The following is a 23,857-nucleotide window of genomic DNA, read 5'->3' as shown; positions in this document are numbered from 1 at the left end:
ATATAGCCCTTGCTAGTCTGGAACTCTGGATATGTTAGACTAGCCTGCTCTTGAACTCACTGATGTACACTTGCCTCTGCTTCCTCAGAGCTGGGATTAAAGACATGGGCCACTGCACCCATGGATTTTCAAGATGTAAAAGGCAGAACTCTGGGGTGATGTGAGATTCCCCTCTGTATGTTGTGAATATCATTGGTTAATAAAGAAGCTTCTTTAGATCTATTGCAGCGCAGAATAGGGCAAGGTGGGAATTCTAAGCAGATAGTGGAGGAGAGCAAACAAATCAGGAAGATGCCATGTAGCCACCCAAGGAGAAAGATGCCTGTGGGAACCCGCCAGAACCTTGCCACTAGGCCATGACCTCGTGGTAATGCATGGATTAATAAAAATGGGTTAATTTAAGATGTAAGAGCTTGCTAGAAATACGCTTAAGATATTGGCCAAGCAGTGTTGTAATAATACAATTTCTGTGTGATCATTTCGGGCCTGGCTGACCGGGAAATGAACAAGATGCCTCAGGCTACACTGGGGAGTTCAGGCAGATGTGGAATTGAGCCATAAAATTATCTTAGTTTATACACGGTCTCCTAAGTAACTGTCCCTCAGGGATGGAAGAAGCAAGCAGAAAAATGTGCTCATTTGCCTTACACATTTCTTAGAAATAGTAGATTATTCCTTTGTCTCTCATTTCATTGTTCAGCTCTTATTTCTGAAGCTCAGCATTTACGTATAAGACAGGTGCTTCTTAGGGATACTCACTGAGTTTACACAGGAGGAAGATTAATACAGCTTCTATGTAGCTGGGAGAAGCAGCGACTCTGTTGAGATGGAATTTGACAAGAATAGAAACCCTTAATTACTCTCTATTATTCCTCTCATGTTAAATTGGTCATCTTGTTTGTGGTGATGTTAAACACAGACTTGTCATGGTTTCAGGCTGGTATGATTTTTCCTTCTGTCCACATCCATTTTAAGAAAGTAAACAACTTCTTCCTTCTCTTCAAGGATCTGGAAACATTCCATGAAGTTTAGTGATTCGGTTTCAGGGTTGGGAAAAGTCAGAGTTAATTCTGGAAATGTTTTCATAACCAACTTTCTTCTATAGGGAGAAAATAGGACTTTTGTTTTGTAGAGACAGAGTCCCATGTAGCTCACACTGGCCTTAAACTTGCTGTGTGGACAAGCCTTCTGCCCCTACCTTTCAAGTGCTAGGATTATAGGCTTGTACCATCTTGCCTGGGTTCTTAAAATGCTGTTGTTGTTTTGAGATAAACTCTCACTGTGTAGACCAGGCTGGCCTCAAACTTGTTCCTGCCCCTGCCACCCTCGTGCTAGGATTACAAACCTATTGAGGGCCACCCTGTTCTAGGTAGACTGGGTATTTTGAGTTCTGTTATATCATTTCTTCTCCATGGCAGCCCTGGAAAGTGTGGAACCTAGATTTAAACCCAGGTCTGCTGCCTCAAAGTCTTGACTTTTATACTAGATCCTCCTAAGTGCTCTATGAACTTGCCCCATCTCCTCACTCTATGATGCCCTCTGATATTTGAAGTGTGAAATGAAGTATCTGACATTTAGAAGATACTGGACTGTTAAGTCTTCCAGTAGTGTAGAAAGAGCCAACAGCCATGAATGAAGGACATGTTATTTTCAGGCCTGCTTAGTGACTCCTCTCTTTCTGAGAAGTGGAGAACACCACCTGATTTTAGTTCTGTAACCAGAGCAAGTGTTTGTCTATGGATGCAATCAGGATGTTTTATCCTAAATTACCTGAGTACTTCAGTGGACTTGAGTATTCTGTGATATACAGACAATAGTTTGTGCTTTATAACAGTGAATGAGAATGCTACTTACTCCTTTGTGACCCAGGGGCTAGGTGTTGAAGTGTAGCTGGAATGCTCCCACAGGCGACTAGGATCTGTGTCACAATGTAGTCATTGTGCTACTTTCTTTTCTTTCTTTGAGTTTTGCAACAGGGTCTGAGTGTGTGGCCAAGGCTGGTCTGGAACTCATTATATAACCCTGATAAACCTTCAGCTTGCTATCTTCCTGTCTCAGCCTCCCAGGTGCTGAGATTCCAGGCCTGCACTAGCTCATTGTGCTTTCTTCCTAGTATAACCCAGCACTCCTGGCTCTTGTCTTTCCAAGTAGGTTCTCTTTCATCTGTCTTGTACCCTAGGGTGTCCAGTTTCAAATCAGAGGGGGAACGAACGCAAGTCCTCCAGAATGAATCCAGAAGACTTTTAATATATATGATGCTTTTGTTTTGGTTTGGAGACAGAATTCTCCTGTGTGGCCTAGGCTGGCCTCTTACTGAGATCTCCCCACCTCAGCCTCCATTTGTTCCAGAAATAGGTGTTAAACTAGAGTTAGTTTTGTATAGTTTGGGATGGACTTGAAGTCTGAGAGCTGAAGCGGAAGAAGTGACTTGAGGCCAGCGTGTTGAGGAATTGTGACTAGCATGCAGCCGCTCCTTCTGCAAAGGCTTTAAGGCTGGGGGAGGGGACTATGGCTTTAGACAGGAAGTTGTACTGTAAGTGGGATATCTGAGGCAGATACCCCACAGGTCATCACAAAAATTAATCTCTTAAACCAAACCTAAAAATGAGATGGGCTTCAACTGGCCTTGCTAAAGTATAAAACCAGTTCGCTTGTGTCTCCAGTACTAACATTGGCCTCGTGAGACCCTTTAGACTAAACAAGATTATTTTTTATTTTATTTTTTTTTTTTTTTTGATTTTTCGAGACAGGGTTACTCCGTACTAAGCAAGATTAAAAACAGGAAATATGCTCCTAGCAGCATAATTGGCGGAAAACTTTTCCCACATAGACGCAATCATCTAGGCTTGTTTTCCTTCCCCGGTGTATGTGTATGTGTGGTGTGCAGACATGTATGGATGTTCACGGTCATGTGTGTGTGGTTGTGGTGTCTCTTTCTGTGTGTGCACACTGGCCCAGGATTGATTTCCAGTGTTTTCCTTAGTCACTCTCTGCCTTACATTCTGAGGCAGTCTCTCCCACTGAACTTGGATTCAACTTTTTGCCTAGTCTAGCTGAGGATTCCCTTTCTTCCCTTTCTACGTGCTAGCATTACAGGTGGTCTACCACACCCACCCAGCTTTTTTTGTTCTGAGAACCCAAACTCTAGTTTTCACATTGGCCTTGTCTGGTGAATACCACTCAGCCATATTTCCAGCTTCCTTCTATACAAGTATTTGCAGCTCAAACGATATGAAACAGCTTGGTCCTACTTGACTATGTCTTGGTGCTGCTGGACCAAACCCATTGAAAACAATGCTGAGGAGCTCTTTTGAGTACACTGGAAACAGTGCTGTATGCAAGACTCTAACGAGCATCAAACATGTGGAAAGTAATTCAGGATTTAAAGGAAAACTACAGAACAACCATAATGTAATTTTATTCTGCATCTATTTTGTGAGCATACCGGATTCAGTCCATTGTTATACATTCATTTATGTGCACTGTGTTGCTTGTGGATGCCATGTCGGAGCCTCAGACTTAAATGAGCATCCTCTGTCTAGTACTTCAGGGGCTTGCCTAGGGTTTTCTCGTGATGGTGAACCCAGAGAATCTCTATAGCCAGGGATGCAACTCCCAGGACCACTGTTTTACATGCTATCCTCATGAGAGCAGTGGTGGAGGGACAGTTCCATTTGAGAACAAAGGAAAGAAGGGACAAAGAGTCTAAAGGCTAGGAAGGCAATGCTTATTTGGCTTGGTTTTGTTTTTCCTTTCTCCCCAGCTGTGATGTTATTATGCCTAAATAAATACTGTGTTGGGGAAAGTTTTGGAAGCACTAAGACTATGACTCAGACTCTCTCTGTCACCCTGGCCTTTGCTCACAACTCTCATCTGGCTCAACTCAATATTATGAACATGTTTCTTCAGAAGATAACTTTGTGGTCAAAAGGAACATTATCATCTGGTGTGCTGTAACTCCATTTAATATGTGTGTGTGTGTGTGTGTGTGGGTGGGTGGGTGTGGGTGTGTGTGTGTGTATGTGCACGCACACACACGTACACATGTTACTTTAGTATTTTAAGATACACTCGCAAAATAATATGTGGCCTTTTCAGACATTCTTAGCATTACCTATCTCTCCTTTCTCCCTCTTCCTCTATGTTACCAACATACTTTTAATATTGTCTGGGTGGTTGAGATACGTGCTGAGAAATGGTGTTTTATAAAGTTTGATCTGTGCAACAACATAGATGAACCTTGAATAGTAAGTGGAGAAAAATACCTTTTTTCTTTTTTCATCCATGTTGTTACACATAACAAAATTTTCTTTGTTTCTAAAAAGTTTCCTTGTGTAAAAAAAAAATTTCCTTGTGTGGAGTTACTAGTTTGTCTATTAATTAAGTTCTACTCACCTCCCACCCCATTTCCCCTAATTTGTAGGAAGACTATAGGTTAAAATACATTTAGACCTTTCTCTGTAATTAGATGAAGCCATAATTTACTGTGGTCCATGTTTGCTGTATTTTACCAATAGGTTATTATCTTTATTGCATTTTGGGTCATCCACAATTTCAGTTTTTATTTTTTTGTGATTGAATGGTTATCGGTGATTTCTTCATTTCTGTACTGTCTAATTGTCTTATATTATTGATAGTTTTCTGGCTGAACGTGATTGCCTTGTCATCTAAAGAATGCAGCGCGCTTAGTGGAAGAAAATAAGCATGTTTACCTTGCACTAACATTTGAGTCCTATTTCTTCATGTATTTGATTTTCCAAATTCCATTCGGTTAATCCCTCACAGTGTAACACAGTTGTTTATACAGTTTAGACATCTTTTCTGTTACACAACCTACTTGATTTTCAAGGCTCTATTCTGCTTTTTCCTGAGTCATTTTCTGCAGCATGAATAATAAATACCAAGAGACAGATATTGGGGTTCAACCTGAAGACTAGAAAAGCAAAAGCAGCCAAGCCACTAGAGAGCTCTTACCTCTTTGAAATCTTCAAACTGAAAGAGAACCAGTCCTCGTCTGCCTTATATTCCTCTCTAGTGCTGGGATTAAAGACGTGCACCACCACTATGCAGCCTCTGTGGCTGACTAGTGTAACTGCTGGATTAAAGGTGTGTACCACCACTGCCTGGTCTGTATGGCTGACTAGTGTGGCTGCTGGATTAAAGGTGTGTGCCACCACTGCCTGGTCTGTATGGCTGACTAGTGTGGCTGCTTTTCACTGACCTTCGGGCAAGCTTTATTTATTAAAATACAAATAACAGTTCATCACTGGGAGAAGTCAGGGCAGGAACTCAAGCAAGGCAGAAACCTGGAGTCAGGAGCTGATGCAGGTCATGGAGGAGTGCTGGCTGCTTGCTGGCTGCTTACTGGATTGCTCCTCATGGCTTGCCCAGTTTGCATTCTTACAGCACCCAAGATCACCAGCCCACGGATGCCACCACCTATGCCAATTAATAGTTTAGAAAATACATTATAGACTTGCCTGCAGGCAGCTCTTATGGAGGCACGGTTTTCAGTTGAGAGTCCCTGTTTTCAAATGACTCCAGCTTGTGTTAAGATGACACAAAGCTATCCAGGAACCATATGGTTTTTTTGTTGTTGTTTTTGTGTTTAGGATAGGCTTTCTCTGTGTAACAGCCTTTGCTGTCCAGACTGGCCTCCACCTCGCCGAGATCTGCCTGAGTGCTGGGATTAAAGACGTGCACTAACACTGCTGGGTCCATATGCACTTTTTACAATTACTTTTGCTATGAGTCCACTTGGTTAGAGAACATAATAGCTAACAGAATAAAAACCCATACAAACCAAAGCAACTTATCAGTGACAAATCCCTCTAGGAATATGTAGGCCACCCCTATGCTTGGATGAACCATTGTTAGGAAATTGTCAGCAGTGTTGTTGAATCTGGTTGGATTTGAGAAAGGGATGTCTGAGCCGGGCATGGTGACACACACCTTTAGTCCCAGCACTCTGAAGGCAGAGGCAGGCAGGTTCTCTGAGTTTGAGACCAGCCTGATCTACAGAGTGAGTTCCAGGACAGCCAGGACTGTTACACAGAGAAACCCTATTTAGAACAACAAAATAAAAAGGAAAGAGAGAAAGAAAGAAAGAAAGACAGAGAGAGGGGGGAGGGGGGAGGGAGGGAGAGAGAGAGGGAGGGAGGGAGAGAGAGGGAGAGGAAAAAAGAACAAGGTCTATAGTGCTGTGCATTATATATGTTCCATTACTTGAATTCTTAAAAAATAAATAAAGGAAGTCACCTATCTATTCTTAATTGGTGTCTGCGGCAGACTGTAGTTCAGTGATTTATCTTAACTCTTAGGCTATGATGTCATATTGTGAGGCACAATTAATAAAAACTCAGAGAAATTGGGGTTCAACCTGAAGACCCAAAAAGCAAAACAGCCAGCTACTGGCTCTTACTTTGACCTCCATCCAAAAATGGCGATCCTGCCTCCAGGAATCTCAGAATGAGACTGTGTCTGAGAGCTGTATCCTCCCACTTTATAATCGTCCCTAGGGCCGGGATTAAGAGCATGCACCACTGGGATTAAAGACATGCACCACCCAGTTTCTATTGCAACTAGTGTGGCTACTGAGATTAAAGGTGTGTGTAAGGCTGAACAGTGAGGCTGTTTTACTCTCTAATCTTCTGGCAAACATTTATTTATTAAAATACAAATGAAATGCCACTATAGTATTGCTGCCTGGGGGACCAGCCTCCAAGCAGCACAGGGTTCAAAGGGCAATTCACAACATTAGACTTTTCTGTCTGAGGGTGTTAAGGAAAAAGACACTTACTCAATCTCTTGATGATTTCCTTCTTTATTCTTCTGTATTTTTTAAGGCCCATGTAGCAGCAGAAAGGTCCAGCCTCTTCTGATAGACGGAACTGGAATGGACTGGGCTTGGACTGGACCCCAAACAGCCATACAAAGACGTATTTATTGATTGTTATACAGTATTTCCTCATACCAAGGTCCCTAATCTAAATTTGCACATCTTACTGAAGACCATCACATGCCTCCATGATTCTAGTCATTCACTATGCATTGTGTGCAATACACAATAATACAAGAGCCTCAAGTGTACCTGAGGTGTCTTGTGACCAAAGTCATAGGATGGCCACAGGACCCTTTGGCAAAACATTCACTGTTTTCTACAAGGATTCTTCAAGATGAAGGTACTTCTGAAATACAGCTGTTCAATCCAATATATCTACCCCATACAGTGACTGTGTTAAATTTCTTACAGAGTACAGGTAAAAACGCTTTGTTTCAGCTAATGATGCACACCGAGACCCGTGACTATGTCTTTTGGCATTAGAGTCTTTCAGCTCTAAGATTAAAGGAATTTGAGCCAGCCTGGTTCCTGGGACTCAACTGTTTCTCTTAATCATTAACTTGAGCTATGATCTAGGCAGCTCCTTTAGTGACCCCTTACATAGACCCCTGCTGTGTGACGTTTCCTTGTAGTTACTTTTATTTATCACAACTCTGTATTTTTAATATTATTATATAATATATTGTATAATATAACATTATTATCAATTAAACAGTATCTGTTAGAGAGAAGTCATTTTTTATTATAGTCTACAGGTAAAAAATGTCCAGTGAGCAGGATGTTTCCATGAGATAAACACATTACATTACAGGCAGTAGGGCATCTCCCCACACCCGATTCACACCAGAGAAAGATAGCAACAGCAACATGTAAGGGCACAACAGAATCAAAAGACATCCTAGAGTCTGTAGTCTCAGGGCCTTGCCTCACCCACCAGAGAGTCTCCTACTGATGGGCTGACACCTCGAACCCCAATTGTCACCTGCTGCTCCCCTGACATGGCTTATGTCTCATTGTGTTAACATGGGTGGAGTGGAACATGTGTTATCTCCCTGTTTTCCTCTTTCTAAGGTTGTGGGTTTTCCAGGATCTTCTGATGAGCTAAGCCTACCAGCTCTTGAGGAGTGGGTACTGTATCTTTTTGTTGGTTTTTCTAGATAGGGCTTCTCTGTAGCTTTGGAGCCTGTCCTGGAACTAGCGCTTGTAGACCAGGCTGGCTTTGAACTCACAGGGATCTGCCTACCTCTCTCTCCCAAGTGCTGGGATTAAAGGTGTGTGCCAACACCGCCCAGCTGTGGTACTGTGTCTTAGTCTCCATCATTCTTGACTGGAGCCCTGATCCTGTTGATACTCTTCTATCATCAGCTATAGTGCTTTCTTCAGTGATACTTTCAGAGAACACATAGGCATTTGGATAAGGACATGAACGAAGTAACAATCTTTGGTTTTTTTCTCTCTCTTTACTCTGCTCAGCTGAGCATAAACTGTGGGTAGTAACGATTACCTAAATTATTCTATTATTAATAAAGACTCCCGAGTCAGATATGGGGTTAGAACCAGATTGATCAGGGGCAGAGAAGTAACTAGTGACCTCCTTTCTTTCTCCTTCCTTAATCCAAAGAACACACATCTTTCTAAGCATCTCTCTACTACCCATGTCTCTCTATATATCTCAGTCCTCCAAAACCTCTATGGCTAATTTTGGTCAGCTATTAGCTAGCTCTGGCCTCGAATACAAGGTAAACCTTATTGCCACAGCAGAGTGGTAGTATGAACAATTCTGCAACAGGGCAGAAATAAAGTTTAGATTTAGATGTGGCCCTTCACTGTTTCCACCTCTGTTCTCACCTCCTGCCCCAGGAAGCTGGAGTGTGTGGAGGATATTTCAAATAGTGAATGAATGGTAGTCAATTCATCTAATCTAATGCAGCAAAATATATTGCTTCTTCAGACTCAAGGAATGTCACCTGGCCAGACTTTAGGAGGCAAGCAAGACCTCTCCCAATTTTTAACTTTGTTAACATAGTTTGTGTGACTAGAGAGAGCTACAAGAGAGACCATGGGAAGGATCTCTCTTGAACAGAGCTCAAGTCTTCACAGCACCCTGGGTTCTTTTGGCCTTTTGCCTAGACCATGGACACATTAAAAAGCAAACAGAAGCAATCACTGCCAAGAAGCCTAAGTGCAGCTGCTGGAATACGGAACGATGTAGTCTTGACTTAGCTCCTGTCTTTACCTGGTTGCCCCCAGTTTCGCCTGTGACAGCAGTCTCTACAGCAGTCTGTGTGGTAGACATCTTACAGCTGGAGAAACTGGAGTTTACAAAATGCAAGGAACTTGCCTAGGATCACCAACTTTGAAGTACAAGACTAGATGCACACCACAATCTGGAACCATACTAGATGTTTCACAGAAGTGAAAGGGAAGTCGATAAAATAATCAGGAAAGCACTGGGGCCCCCGCGGCAGCAGGAATCGCAGGCAGTGCCACACAGAGTAGGCTGGCACGAGCGCCATAGTTGACACTTCCGCCGCTGTGCTGGGCACTCCTGGGGAACTTGTCATCTGCTGTTCTGCTTTTGTGTCTTTCTTCGGGAAGTCAAATGGGACTGTCTACCTGCTTGGCAGCCTCCTTGTGTGTGTCATTGTTCCAGCTGCCAGCAAGTGAAAGGGTTCCGAGGTGGAAAACTGGGTTCTGCTTCCCACCAAGACCAGCATCAGTGGTCAAGAGTGTTTGGATGCTGCCTGGCAGAGTTCAGTTGAAATTTCAGGAAACCTAGAAACTTAAAGTGCAGTTGCCACATGAGGATTAATGGTGGTTTCTGAATTAGTCACAAAACCTGACCACAGATGAAGTGATTGTCCAGCAGAACCTACCAGCTATCAGGAGCAGTCAGAGGAGCGACTGTCAGGGACAGCGCTCTCTAACTTCTAGCTGGTCCTGTGGGGTCTTCAGACCATGAGTCACCTTCTTGAGCAGTGTTTCACTGTAACCACCTCATTAGCCTTAGTGAGCATTTCTCTGTGTATCAGGAGGAGCAGGTTTTTGCCTTTTTATCTTTGTCCTGCCTTAGGCTCTTTTGTGTTAGACTACAGAACACTGGGGCTGAGATACTGCTCAGCCATTTGAGATACTTACTGCTCTTTTAGATGACCTAAGTTTGGTTTCTAGTGCCTGTACCAAGTAGTCATTACTGCCTGTAGCTTATGTTCCATGGACTCTGATGCTCTCTTCTGGCTTCACCAGGCACTCACACATGTGTGCACATACTCCACATACTACATGCACCTACATGCAGATAATGAAAATAAATCCTTTTTAAAAGGACTAGCACTGGGCAGTGGTCTACAAATCAAGTTCCAAGACAGCCAGAGCTACACAGTGAAACCCTGCCTTGGGGAAAAAAAGAAAACAAAAAGGACTAGGAAACGTATTTTAAAACAAACAAAAAATGAGGCTAGTACTCAGTAGGTACCTAAGAATATTTGAGCAATTTGAATTTTCCCTTAAAATCTTTTCTTGTGAAGCTGAAGTGATTCTTATGAATGACTAGTTCAGGTGTGAGCTGCCATGTGGGTACTGGAAATTGAACCTGAGGTCCAGTGCTCTTAACCGCTGAGCTATCTCTCTAGACCCAATATTTTAATTTTATTTTTTTTTAGGTTTAATGTATTTTTTAAATGTGCTGTGGGAAGATGGATCAATAAGCTTTCTACTTTTGTTGTTACAGGTGTTCCAGGACTTGGGTACTGAAGTACTGTCTGGAGCTGCCCAAGGTTACAACATATGCCTCTTTGCCTATGGGCAGACGGGCTCTGGGAAGACATATACCATGCTGGGGACTCCAGTAAGTGTTAGCACTGGAATGAACTATCTTCCTAATGTCACAACAAACCTGTATCTTACATTGTCCTTACCACTGTGATATGGAGCATGACCTCCATAATCAATATTAAAGGGATTAAAGGCATGCGTGTGACCCTCTCCTATACTTAACAATGGCATTTCACTAGTTTACCTGAACAGTAAAGTTTGTATAATTAGTCTCTCTTTGTGAAACTTTGAAAAACTAGACTTTCATGATTCCCTTTGACAATGAGTCCTTGTTGGTCCCACTGGATATATGTATTACTTCCAGGTTCATCACATAAAGCTTCACAATTTGACTGGGGTTAAACCTGGACTGCATTTTAGTGCTATACAGGGATAAGAATGCCGTGTTCAGCTTTCAAAGCTATGTGTATTAGAAGAAAGCAAGAGATGTAGCTTTGCTGGGGGCTTTTAAAAATGTAGAGTATAATGCAAGTTGTTTTTAATCACAGAAAATTGAGGGGATAATGCCAGGTATGGTGGTACATGCCTTTAATCCCTTTAATCTTTGAAGGTAGTAGAGGCAAGGCAAATCTTTGAGTTCCAGGCCATCCAGGGATACACACTGAGACTCTGTCTCAAAACAGACAACAGCAATAAAAATAAAATTAAGGGGATAGCATTCCATAAGAATACCCTTAGTCAGGACCACGAGGGGTGCACCCACCCACTGTGACAGTGGAACTGATCTATTGGGAGCTCACCAAGGCCAGCGGGACTGGGACTGAGTAAGCATAGGATGAAACCGGATTTTCTGAACGTGGCGGACAATGAAGGCTGATGAGAAGCCAAGGACGATGGCACTAGGTTTCGATCCTAATATGTGAACTGGCTTTGTGGGAGCCTAGCCTGTTTGGATGCTCACCTTCCTGGTCCTGGATAGAAGTGGGAGGACCTTGAACTTCCTGCAGGGCAGGGAATTTAGACTGCTCTTCATTCTCGAGAGGGAGGGGGAATGGAGTGTTGGGAGGGAAAGAGGAGTGGGGAGAGGGGGAGGAGAGTGGGGGAAGGGGTAATGTGTGCGAGGAGGGGGAGGGAAATGGGATTTTTTTGTTTTGCAACAACTAAAAAAAAAAAAAAAAAAAAAAAGAATACCCTTTCTAGCCAGGCAGTGGTGGTGCAAGCCTTTAATCCCAGCACTCTGAAGGTGGAGACAAGTGGATCTATGTGAATTTGAGGCTAGCCTGGTCTACAAGAACTAGTTCCAGGACAGAGTCCAGAAACCCTGTCTCGAAAAAACAAAACAAAACAAACAAACAAACATAGAAGATATAGAAGTATGCTAGTGAGATGACCTGGGCACTGGTTGACAAATAACATTGTATAGAAACAATCTGAAAAAATAGCCCACTTCTCTGGGTACAGCTCACTGTTCCCTTTGTCTGTGGTTAGTGTGGTTTCAGACATTTGAAATTAATAAAAAAAATCCTACTAGGTCAAAGGGGATAAAACCTTAAGCCTCTGGTTATGAGATAGAGGAAATACCTACTTCTTTGGATTTTTGCAGTTTTGCAGAGGGTGTTTGTGTGTGCTTCTGTATCTAGGGATCTAGACACAGTAGGGATCTAGAAGAGACCACATTAGTGGTGGAAAATGATAAAGTTCATTGCAGGAAAGCACATGTCTAAGTTTGCCAGCTTCTCCTATCTATCTTATGGTAATAATCTGCCTCTCATCTGTGTCTTTTGATAGTGCCAGCCTCAAGTTTTATATGTCCTTCTATAGTGGCTAGCTAGCACTAAGCCCACACACCCCTCCTCTGTGTTTGGGGGGGTCCAGGGTCCCGGGTGTTTGGGGGTAAGAGGAGGGCAGGGGCATTGCCCAGAGTGAACAGTAATGTTTTTCTTTTTCTGTCATCCAGGCTTCTGTTGGGCTGACCCCACGGATATGTGAGGTATAGACTCTCTCTGATGATGTACTTTCAGAGTAAGTTTCCTATGTCAGCTCCCTTCAGGGAAATCTGACCCTCTGATTTTGTGCAGGCTCTCTTCATCAGGGAAGATGACTGTGCCTCACTGCCTTCTTCCCGCAGCATAAAAGTAAGGTAAGAACTCAAGCTCTAGACCCCTAAATGTCCTAGTTCCTTGGTCTATTTGTAAAGCTCCTAGCAGTGAGACCAGGACCTGTCCTTGATGCTTAGATGGCTTTTGGGAATCTGTTTCCCATGCTGGATTTCTTCAACCAGCCTTGATGCAGATGGAGGAGCTCAGTCCTGCCTCAACTCGATGTGCCCTGCTTTGTTCAAGCCCATGGGGGCCTGCACTTTTCTGAATGGAGGCAGAGGAGGAGTGGATGGGGAAGGTGGGATGGGTGGAGGAAGGGACTTGATGCACAGGACAGAAGGAGCGGAGGGAGGGAAAACTGTAATTGATATGTAAAATAAATGGAGGGCAGAGCTGGTAACCAAGGTAGAAAACGCTGGGGCCTAAGCTTTAGTGGTTCTTAGGGATGGCGGCAGCTGCAGCAGGATCTGCAACGTCCCAGCGGTTTTTCAAGAGCTTCTCAGATGCTCTGATCGACGAGGACCCCCAGGCGGCGTTAGAGGAGCTGACTAAGGCTTTGGAACAGAATCCAGACGATGCACAGTATTACTGTCAGAGAGCTTATTGTCACATTCTTCTTGGGAAATATCGTGATGGTATTGCTGATGTAAAGAAGTCTCTTGAACTCAATCCTAACAATCCTACTGCTATCCTTAGGAAAGGGATGTGTGAATACCATGAAAAGGACTATGCTTCTGCTTTAGACACTTTTGCAGAAGGACAGAAATTAGACAGTACAGATGCAAACTTTGCTATCTGGATTAAAAGGTGCCAGGAGACTCAGAATGGATCAGAATCTGAAGTGTCTGCGTCTCAGAGAACTCAGTCGAAAATCAAGTATGACTGGTATCAAACGGAATCTCAAGTAATCATTACACTTATGATCAAGAATATTCAGAAGAATGATGTAAATGTGGAATTTTCAGAAAAAGAGTTATCTGCTTTGGTAAAACTTCCTTCTGGAGAAGACTACAATTTGAAGCTGAGGTTGCTTCACCCTGTAGTACCGGAGCAGAGCACGTTTAAAGTGCTTTCAACAAAGATTGAAATTAAAATGAAAAAGCCAGAGGCTGTGAGATGGGAAAAGCTAGAAGGGCACGGAGATGAGCCTACACTAAAGCAGTTCACAGCAGATGTGAGGAACCTGTACCCGTCATCATCTCATTATACCAGGAACTGGGATAAACTGGTGGGTGAGATCAAAGAGGAAGAGAAGAACGAGAAGCTGGAGGGCGATGCAGCTTTAAACAAGCTGTTTCAGCAAATCTACTCAGATGGTTCTGATGAAGTGAAACGCGCCATGAACAAATCATTTATGGAGTCTGGTGGTACAGTCTTGAGCACCAACTGGTCTGATGTAGGTAAAAGAAAAGTTGAAATCAACCCCCCTGATGATATGGAATGGAAACAGTACTAAATAAATCAGTTTGCTATCACAAAAAAATAAAATAAAATAAATGGAAAAAAATGTTAATTAAGTTTTAAAAAATTAACTAAAAAAATGCTATCTTAGTTCCTTTCCTGTTGCTATGATTAAACGCCAAGACCAAAGCGACTGATAGAAGAAAGAGTTTATTTGGACTTAGGGTTCCACAAGGTTAGGATATATAATGGTGGGTACAGGAAGCTGAGAGCTCATATCTTAAACCATAATCATGAAGCTGAGAGAACTAGTGGGGACTGTCAGGAGGATTTTAATCTCGAAGCCTGCCCCAGTGACACACTTCTTCCAGTAAGGCTGTTCTGCTCACTGTCTTAGTTACTTTTCAGTTGCTGCAAGAGGACACTAGGACCGAGGCAACTGGAGGGTCCCTATTGCGAACAGCACTGAAATCTGTGGAGTCCTAAAGGTAAGGAAGATGTCTGTTCCAGCAGAGGATTCTGATTTGTGTGTCGACCCCTAAATAAATAACCATCTATTTGTTAGTTCTGAGCTAGTGTGGGATTTCTTTTAAGCGTCCTTCCACATAACTGAGACCCTTTTCACATAAATTTTTGATTTTATACTCAGTTTATGTGGTAAAAGATTCATTCTGAGATAATATCTTCTCTCTACATTAAAATTCCTGTAGTGGAATGTTAGGGGGGGTAACATGACCAAAATGCAGTTAAGACTCAGATCTACATGATCCACATGTGCCTTCTGTAATTTCTCTTCAATCAAAGCCAATTCTCTCTTCCAGTTGACAATACCCTGGGTCTGTTTAAGTCATTGTCACCAAGGTTTTGTTTAAATTAATCAGATCATCAGGTTTTATTCCAATAGTGTGCCATAGAAGGAAAATGTCCCCTAGCAATCTTTGGAAGTCATTAAGAGTCTGCCAATAGTCTTTCCTAATTTGCACCTTCGGGATTTTATTTTTTATAAACCTATTTTATAAGCTAAATAATTTAAGTTTATTATATTGCATTTAAATTAAAGATATTACACATAATACTGCTTCAAGGGACATTTAGTACCCCCTGTATATTATTCTGGGACGTGGACATACAACTGAGATCAAAAGAGACTTCTTTTTTTTTTTTTTTGGTTTTTTGAGACAGGGTTTCTCTGTGGTTTTGGAGCCTGTCCTGGAACTAGCTCTTGTAGACCAGGCTGGTCTCGAACTCACAGAGATCCACCTGCCTCTGCCTCCCGAGTGCTGGGATTAAAGGCGTGCGCCATCACCGCCCGGCGAGACTTCTTATAATAAAGTGTGATAAGGCAATAAGATAGTTACGTTAGGTGGCAAAATAGATATAGTAAATACACAACTTTAAATAAGCAGCTGAGAGATGCCTCACCGAGCTACTATTTGAGCCTCGGGATTGTGTGGTCATTAGGATGAGATTGCAAATACAGTGGGCTAGCTGAGTGCTTGGTGTACAACGAGATTCCATAAAGTCATAGTAACATTCTTACGAAGAATGTCTGAAATCATTAGGAGTTGGCTAGATTTCTGCACCCTCTGCCGGCCGGCCTTTTGGGGGGAAGGAGCACTTGATGAGTGCTCTCTGTCTCTTGTTGGAGCTCCTCACTGACTCTTCCCAGAGCCTGAGCCCTTTGATCTCTGTCTGCTTATCCCAGCTGAAGCACCACTTTCCAACTCTTCACTGTCTCTTAGATCACATCCTGAGCGATCCCAACAAAGGATGCCTTGTGAGGTCAGGTTGTAGTCCGACCCTTGCTAAATTGCTGTTGTCTTTTACTAGCCTTGTCTCTGGTTCTCATTTTTTCATCGCAAAGTTAAAAAGCCATACTAAACCAAGTTTCAGGCTCTACTCCGGGTGGGTTCTCACACAGAACCCAATACTAGCAGCTGGTGCCCCTAGTCCAAAATCTCCTCAAAAGCCTGGCCCATAGTCTCTAGCACAAACAGCAGTAGGTAAGAAATTAGGGTAAACCTGAACTCCCAAACTATGCAGCAAACACCTGATGTTTGCAGAATACCCATCCTCTCTCCATAGCCCCGCCTTCTTGGATCTTCTCCTGGGTCACACCCCAACACATAATCATCTGCCATGCCTCTCCCCCTTAGAACCCCTTGGTTGTGTCTTTGTGGAAGTGGAAGGTTGTAGGGCATCAATTGGTGTCTGTCATTGTGACGCGATAGGTAACAAACAAGGCCTGCCTGGTCGCCAGGGTAATGGCGCGTTCGCAGTTCCAAAGGCAGAAGCCTCAGTCTCGTCTTCCGACCCAAGGAGAGTGGTCGTGCTTCAGGGACGCGGAGGCGGAGGCGCTGAGTTTGGGATTCCAGAGTTGACGTGGCTTAGGTCGAGCGGGATTCCTGAGTTGACTTGGCTTAGGTCGAGCGGGGGGGAGCCCGGCTTTGCCGGTGGCTCCCACCTGCAGGTGAGTGTGGTGGGCAGGCCTCGCTGGGAGCCCCGCATAAGCCCACAGTGCACCGCACCGCTGGCCAGGGGACACTGGAGCTCAGCCGGCCGCCCCGCCCCTCGGGGCTCCGCCTCTGTCACCTGCCCATCCTAGGTGGCAGCCCAGTTGCTGCAGCCCTATGAGGCCCAGGAGCATTTAGACACCCTGGTGGCCTGGTGGCCAGCAGGGTCCTTTCTCCTTGGGAGAGGCTCAGAGGTGGGCGAGCCGGCCAGTCCTGCGTGTTTCTAGGTGGGGTGTGTGACAAAGCCTGGCTTTAAGTCTAGAGACTCCTTTATAAATATGCTAATCACCCTCAGTGGAAAACCACACACTATATGCCTGAATCTCAACATCATATACCTTATGGACTGTACAGATATGTGTCAATAAAAATAAGAACTTAAGTTTCCTATGGGTGTCTCTAAACATAATTATTTAACAGTTTCTGTTCATTTTTCTTTACAAAACCACTTCTCATTGATAAAACACAGATATAGAAAGGCACACTATAAAACATATAGTTACTGTAACAGATATAACTTGGTTGTCCATTCTAGAAGCCCTTCTTTATGCTTTCCTTTTAGTTTTATTATCCTTTTGGGAATCTTGCCCTTTTCACTTGCTACGTCTTCCATCTTTTGCTTACAACTGTGTGTTGAGAGACATGGGTCCTGCGGCTGTGGAGTTGGACATTCCGCAGGAGTGCACATGGGTTATGTGGTTCAGTGTGTTCCTCTGTCCTCTGCGTTTCCTGCAGATGTAGCAGGATGGGTGGCCTGAGTTTCCATGCTTTGACAAGACTCTAGAAGGTGGTTATCTTCTTTCTTTGGGAAGTTCATAATGTCTGGACTTTACTTTATCAGCTATTGACTGATCGGTATCTAGATACCTTGATCAGGGCCTGAAAATGTTAGAATAGTTGTTTTCTTTTTTTCTGAATAATTTTATGGGAAGGTAGTGCACACTCGTGCGTGCGTTCTTGTTTATGTGTGTGTGTGTATGTGCGTGCGTGTGTGCGTGCAGGCTAGAGGTCAGCCCTGGGTGCCCTTAGGAATCCTCCACCCTTGCCCTTTTGAGACAGGGTCTCCCTGGGACCTGTGCTGGTCAGATAAGTGAGGATGGCTGTCCAGGGAGTCTCGAGGTCTTGCCTTCACATTTTTGGTTCTAGGATTTCAAGTGTGCTGCCAGACCTGGCAATCTGTGAGCCATTCCCTCATCAGTGTGCTCGACACACTGATTAGTTAACAAACGCCAATTGGCTCTGCCCTTTGCTTGGTTTGTTGCACACCCGTGGCTACCATCTGCTTCCTCTTGAACGGACACTGCTGAAGCCAGATTTGGTGGTGGTCGTTGATTTTGACTGTTGCTACGTTAACCTGGGGGTTGATAGGAAACTTGATTGTGCAGGGACGACTTTTCTATTGTTGGGGGGCACTGTTTGTTTTGCTCAGGTTGCCCACAGGTCTTTGCTGTTCCTCTACTTGCTTTGCTCTTATCTGGGGATCTAAGAAGCACACACATGTTCCTTCTTCCCTGTTTATTGCCATCTTCTGAGTCCATCAGTTGGTTGTTTGCTTATTCCCAAGAGCGGCATGTAAAATTTAAAGACAGAATGATCATCTGATAAGTTATATTCTAGTATGAATTTCTTTAGAAGATTTATACAGATCTCTATGGAAGATTACTGATGGTGTTCATTTCCTTTATTAAAATTAATCTTCAATGGTTGGGGTGTGGATTAGCAGTTGAGTGTCTACACAGCATGCGCAGGCCCTGAATCCTCAGCATAGGGGCTTTGGGGGTGTAGCTTTTCTGAGCACAGCCTTTTCTTTATGGGTTTAATTTTCTGTTCACTGATTTCTGCTCTGGACTTTGTCTCCTGCTCTCTGCTTGTGTAGCCTTTTGTTTTCTAATTCTGCTCAGAACAAGCGGATACTGATTTCAGTCATTTACTACTGTAAATGTCTATACTCCACATTGAATAGTGACTCTCCACTGACACCACATGGTTTGTCAGGGAAACTACATGAAAGAACGGGCTTCGGGAACACATGAGAAGGGAAATTTTGATGAGTCTTGGGGTTTTATCGAAAATCAGAAAAGGATCAATGTGGGAGAAGGAAAACTTAAGATTTTTGTTTATCAATGAAAAAACATAGGGTATTAAAAGGCAGCCCTTAAGACATCCTTGACAATGATGTCCTTGCATTTAAAGATTGTGTTCTTGCATTTTATTATTCAAACTGATCCTAGTGATGGTGCGTGCAATAAGGCACCTGAGCAGGACAGGGTGTGGCACACAGCTGGCTGCACCCAGAAGCCAGTGACAGTCCCTTCTCTCACACAGATGATATGGGTACTAATGTCTAGCTGCACCCATCTGCTTTACTTACTCTCCAGCAGCCTGTATCTGTTTTTACTGATTGTTGCGCTTTCTTTCTATTTCTCTTGCAGAGATGCTGAGCCTATTTTATGATTTAGGAAATGCAGTTTTACATGAATTGTCGGGCTATAATGCCGAGCAAAATATGAAAGATCGTTTGAAAGCTGTGAGTAACTTTGTCCAGATCCAGAGTAACAAGACCTCCGTTGTGTGTTCTTCTGAGGAGAATAACTTAAGCTAGAGGGATGTGAGCAGCCTCCCTCGTGCAGTAGAAGTGATGTTTAAGAAAACCACTGCCACTCTGTAAATGATCCTGTTAGTCCGAGAGCTGTGGGGAAAGAAACCAAGTGTAGATGAGCCGGGAAAGATGGGTCTCTGCTATCTACTTAGACAGTTTACTATCAAACTGTCTTAAGAAGTTATTGTTAACCGGCGGTTGTGGCGCACGCCTTTAAACCCAGCACTCGAAAGGCAGAGGCAAGCGGATCTCTGTGAGTTCAAGGCCGGCCTAGTCTACTAGAGCTGGTTCCAGGACAGGAGCCAAAAGCTACGGAGGAAACCTTGTCTCAAAAATCAAAAAAAAAAAAAAAAAAAAAAAAAAAAAAAAAAAAAAAAAAGAGAGAGAGAGAGAGGGAGATACAAAAAAGTTATTGTTAACATCTTCCTTCTCCCCTTCCTCCTCCCTATCCTCCCTTTCCTCCTCCTTAGGGACATAACTCTTGTTCCACGGGAAAAGTGTAAAGAGTAAATTGGACTGGAACACTGTATTTGTTTATAAACCTCTGTTTATTTCTGTAAATTTGTCTGCCTTTCTTGTAGTTTGCATTGTATTTTCCAACCCTTGAGGATTCAAAAGATGTCCATGAACTTTTTCAAAGACAAGTGGCAAGCCAAAGAGTTGAGGGCTTTTGTTTTGTTTAAATAATTTTTGATAAATTATTTTAATTTAATTTAATTTGTTTGAGACAGGGTCTCGTGTATTCCAGGCTGGTCTCCAACTTGCCCTGTAGCTAGCCAAAGAATGACCTTGGACTCCTGATCTCTCAGCCTCTGCCTTCTGAGTGTTGGGTCCTAACCACACATGGGTATCGCTGTAGAGAACAGGAACCGTCAGGTATTGGGGGCGTGTGCAGTTTGCCCTGATGCTGCTGTGCCCCTGTGGCTCACAGTGGTTGTAAGTCAGCCTCGACTCCCCCTGCCCCCTGTATTATATTATCAGAAGTGTTCCTTCTGAGGGGAGTTTTTCAAGTTCTGAGCCACAGCCCTTGAGGGCACTTGTTACCTCCCAGTGCCCTGCTTAGCCTTGCCTTTCAGGGACATTGCTGTCCCTTGACTGCACTGGGGATGTGGCTCAGGAGAAGAGCACCTATGCAGTGTGGATAAGGCCCTAGGTTTAGCCCCTCCTACAGCAGGGCCACGAAAAGGAGGGGAATCTAATAGGGTTGTTTAACATCTCAAAGTTGGTTTTAAAGGCAAGTAATTTCTTTGTTTGAATTCTTTTCATCCTCTATGGTTCCTATGGCAACTCTCTTCCCCTGGCTGTGGTGGCAGGCACTAACCTTTTCCTTTTCATGTTGAAGCTTTCAGACTTTCCATGAGTCATGTTGTTAGATTTTTTTATTTTTTCCATTTTATACTCTGCATTTCACTCAGGCTTACTACTTTGCCCTCAGGCCTTAAACATGCCAGCATCTTATATCATCATTTCCTTTCCGTGTTCAATAAATGGTGTCCAGCCGTCCCAGTCCGCTCCAGCTGTCAGTCACAGCAGCCCTGTAACCACGGTGTGCCATGGTGTGCTTAGTGCAGCGTGCATGTGTGCATGTGTGTGCCTGGGGACATGGAGGACAGCAACAGAAAAGAGTATCAGAGACAAGATGAGGGTGTGTCAGATCTTTTGAAAATGGAGTAACAGGTATTTGTGGCTTCTAGGATCCAAACCCTAGTCACCATTTTTCTAGGACAAGCTTTCTTAAACTCAGCTATCTTCCCAGCCCAAAATTTATCCCTTTGTGTTAATTTTTTTTCTTGATTCTGTCGTTGCTGTTTGATTTTGTTGTGGTGGTTGGTTGGTTGGTTTTATTTGTTTTTGTTTGTTTGTTTGATTCAGGGTCTTTCTGACTGTTCTGGGACTCTAAACCAGGATGGCTTCTAAGAGAGATCTTCCTGCTTCTTGCTCCTGAGTGCTTCTATCACTTTAATGAAGCTGTAATTAAATGTCTCTAAAAGGCAAACAGTGTAAAAGATAAAATATATATTGATTGTAACTCTTAAGTAAGTGACTTCAATCTGTTGCAATTTTCAGCATTATAAGAACTCAGAGGAGCTGAAAGAACTAAAACAAGTCAAGGAGAAGGAGAAAGTGATTACCAACTTACAAGCCCAACTTCACCAGGCACAGTCAGAACAAGCCGTGAAGGTAGGAGTGAGTCACCTCGGTATTATTATCTTAACAAATCATTACCAGCCAACGGATATCCACAGCAAATGCCTCTTGTAAGACAATCAGTAGCAATCTTCTATCAGCTGGTCGCTTCCTGCCTTACCTCACTCTCTCGCTTACTTCCACATCTACTCATTTATTAGAGTTTGCAAACGGGTGTGGAATTCTCGGTTGGTATTTGCACATATTCAGTGTATTCTTCATATATGGATCATGTGTTTTCAGAAACTCGTGAATTACATGATTCATAGCATTCGGTCATCTCCGATGCTTTCATTTTCTCCTTGCAGGATTCTGTTAACCTTTATTTTTGGTTGTGTATTTTTTTTAACCAATTTTGATTAATATTTTTTAGATTTATCCTTTTCTCATTTAACTCAAGGCATTCTGTTTTGTGTTTGGCTTTCTCTTCTGAAACAACCTTTCTTTTATATCAACTTCATGAATTTTATTACTTTTTCAAACTTTTCTAACTCTAATTTTCCTTTCATGTCCCCTTCATTTTTCTTAAACATGTTTAACTATGAAATAAGTTACAGTGTCTTTCAGCATATTGTTCGGCTCCTTGTTCTTCGTGATTTTTGTTGTTGTTTTTGAAGGAAGGTCTCACAATGTAGCCCAGTTTTACCTTGAACTTGTGGCAGTCCTCCTGTCTCAGCCCGTAGAGTGCTGGATTTATAGGCATGAGCCACCATGCCTGACTTTTGAATGATATTATGTAATTGTTCATGCATCTTTTGTGTGAATGTTTTTGCTTACATGTATGTATATGCACTACATACCCCCAGAGGTCAGACAAGGACATCAGATCCCCGGGAATTGGAGTTACAGATAGCGTGGGTGCTGGTACAGAACCTGGATCTTTTCATGTGAGCAGCAAGTGCTAGTAGCGACTGAAACATTGCTAAGCCTCTATCTATACAGATCACATATGGGATTTTTTTCCTATGGATGGCCTGCATTTACCCATGATCAAAGAACAGGAAGGGTTGCATCTCTTCTAATACTAGCTGCCACCTATTCCTGCAAATACTTCTTGGTTACCTTGGATTTTTTTCACTATTCCACAGGAACATCAGATGTACCTGTATTGCTGTCTTTTTTATCATTATTATTTTATAGTCTCTAATGCCAAGAAAATCCAAATTTTCATGGTTTGCCTTTAACTTGTTTAGTGCAAGGTTTGTAGGATAGCTTCCTACATATTGTTACTGTTGTTCATGTTTTTTTGCTCACTGTCTGATTGGTCTGTCTCTTTGCTATGTTAGCTTTCAAAGAAATTGAAAAGCGTATTGCTATTGCTTCTCTCTTCTTCAGAAAAGTTTTGGCAATTCAATGATACTTTATAAATTAGCAAATAAAATTTGTTTTGCTTTAAAGTTGAAATTACAAAAAAAATAGGGTAGGTATTCAAGGCAAATGAGAAAGTCAAAAGAACTAAAAGTTGCCAATCCCATTGATTAAGTAAATATTTTCCCCCTTCAGTTGGGTAAGAATTCGGTTGGGATGGAGGAGTTCAGCCTGATAAAGGAGCAGCTTCAAGAAAAGGAAGAAATCATTAGCACTTTGCACACTGAGCTCAGACAGACACAGGAAGAGCAAGCTGCACAGGTAGGATGATGGCGCCTCCATTAGGATAGAATCCATGGGGTCCAGAATGGTGCAGGTGGCAAGTCAATACCGGCATTCACTTGATGCTTGATAAATGAAAGTGTGGTAGCTAGGATATTAAAGCCAAGCCTAGGAGGGTGTGGCAGAAGAAGCTACAAGTATGGTAAGTGGTTCATATCATAGTAGGAAACATCAGAAACCCTCAAAAATGCCATTTAGGTTGGTGAACTTGCCATAGCTTCATGATGACTGGTTTTATTCCTTAGGTCCAGGTACTCCATTATAATGCACACAGAGATTGTGTATCTCAGGTATGGCCTCTTGGCAGAACTCAAAGGAAACAGATAGATAAAACAAAGAAATCAAATTATTACTTCCATTCTTCTCTGATTAAAACCATTTTAGGAAGATATATCTTAGCCTTAAAGCTACTTACTGAACATAGACTAAAGAAGTGGAGGGTATGAGGCTCATTGCTAATGACTCTAGTATGCAGCATTCTTCTTCATGGTCATTCTGAAGCCAGAGCCAGATCAGTAGAGCTCTCCCGTCAGTCTGTCCCTCCCTGACTGCCCCTCCCTCTCTCCCTTGCTTCCTGGTCTACTCATTTTTTAGAGTTTGCATGTGTGTGTGTGGCCTTCTTGGTTGGTATTTGCACATACTTAGTGTATTCTTCATGTATAAATCGTGTGTTTTCAGAAACTGTTGAATTACATGATGCATAGCATTCAGTCAGCAGCGATACTTCTATTTTTTCCTTGCAGGTTTCTGTTAACCTTTATTTTTGGTTGTGTATTTTTTCCCAATTATGATT

At 42.8% G+C, this 23,857-nt stretch overlaps 2 protein-coding genes across 2 annotated transcripts in view; both read left to right on the top strand.

Annotated features, from left to right (window-relative positions):
- LOC121465488 (kinesin-like protein KIN-8A) overlaps positions 1 to 21,359 on the top strand; it is a 36,599-nt gene extending 15,240 nt beyond the window's left edge. The window contains exons 5-10 of the mRNA XM_041678712.1: positions 10,572 to 10,688; positions 12,573 to 12,605; positions 12,694 to 12,755; positions 14,524 to 14,603; positions 19,061 to 19,155; positions 21,295 to 21,359. Of these exons, the coding sequence (XP_041534646.1) occupies positions 10,572 to 10,688; positions 12,573 to 12,605; positions 12,694 to 12,755; positions 14,524 to 14,584 (273 nt within the window). The 3' untranslated portion in view covers positions 14,585 to 14,603; positions 19,061 to 19,155; positions 21,295 to 21,359. The remainder of the gene's footprint in view (positions 1 to 10,571; positions 10,689 to 12,572; positions 12,606 to 12,693; positions 12,756 to 14,523; positions 14,604 to 19,060; positions 19,156 to 21,294) is intronic.
- On the top strand, positions 13,115 to 14,206 carry LOC121465732 (protein SGT1 homolog). Its single transcript, XM_041679099.1, has one exon. The coding sequence runs from the start codon at positions 13,160 to 13,162 to the stop codon at positions 14,168 to 14,170; it is 1,011 nt and encodes a 336-aa protein (XP_041535033.1). The 5' UTR covers positions 13,115 to 13,159; the 3' UTR covers positions 14,171 to 14,206.
- Positions 21,360 to 23,857: the final 2,498 nt, after the last annotated feature.

This window comes from Microtus oregoni, unplaced genomic scaffold (assembly GCF_018167655.1).
Source record: "Microtus oregoni isolate MIOR12 unplaced genomic scaffold, Mior012 000031F_ref0000149, whole genome shotgun sequence".
Taxonomy (NCBI): domain Eukaryota; kingdom Metazoa; phylum Chordata; class Mammalia; order Rodentia; family Cricetidae; genus Microtus; species Microtus oregoni.
The sequence above is the reverse complement of the archived record's forward strand: the minus strand, read 5'-3'. Positions and strand labels throughout refer to the sequence as shown.

Coding starts and splice junctions, on each gene's coding strand:
- LOC121465732 (XM_041679099.1), top strand. CDS start 13,160: ATGGCGGCAGCTGCAGCAGGATCTGCAACGTCCCAGCGGTTTTTCAAG.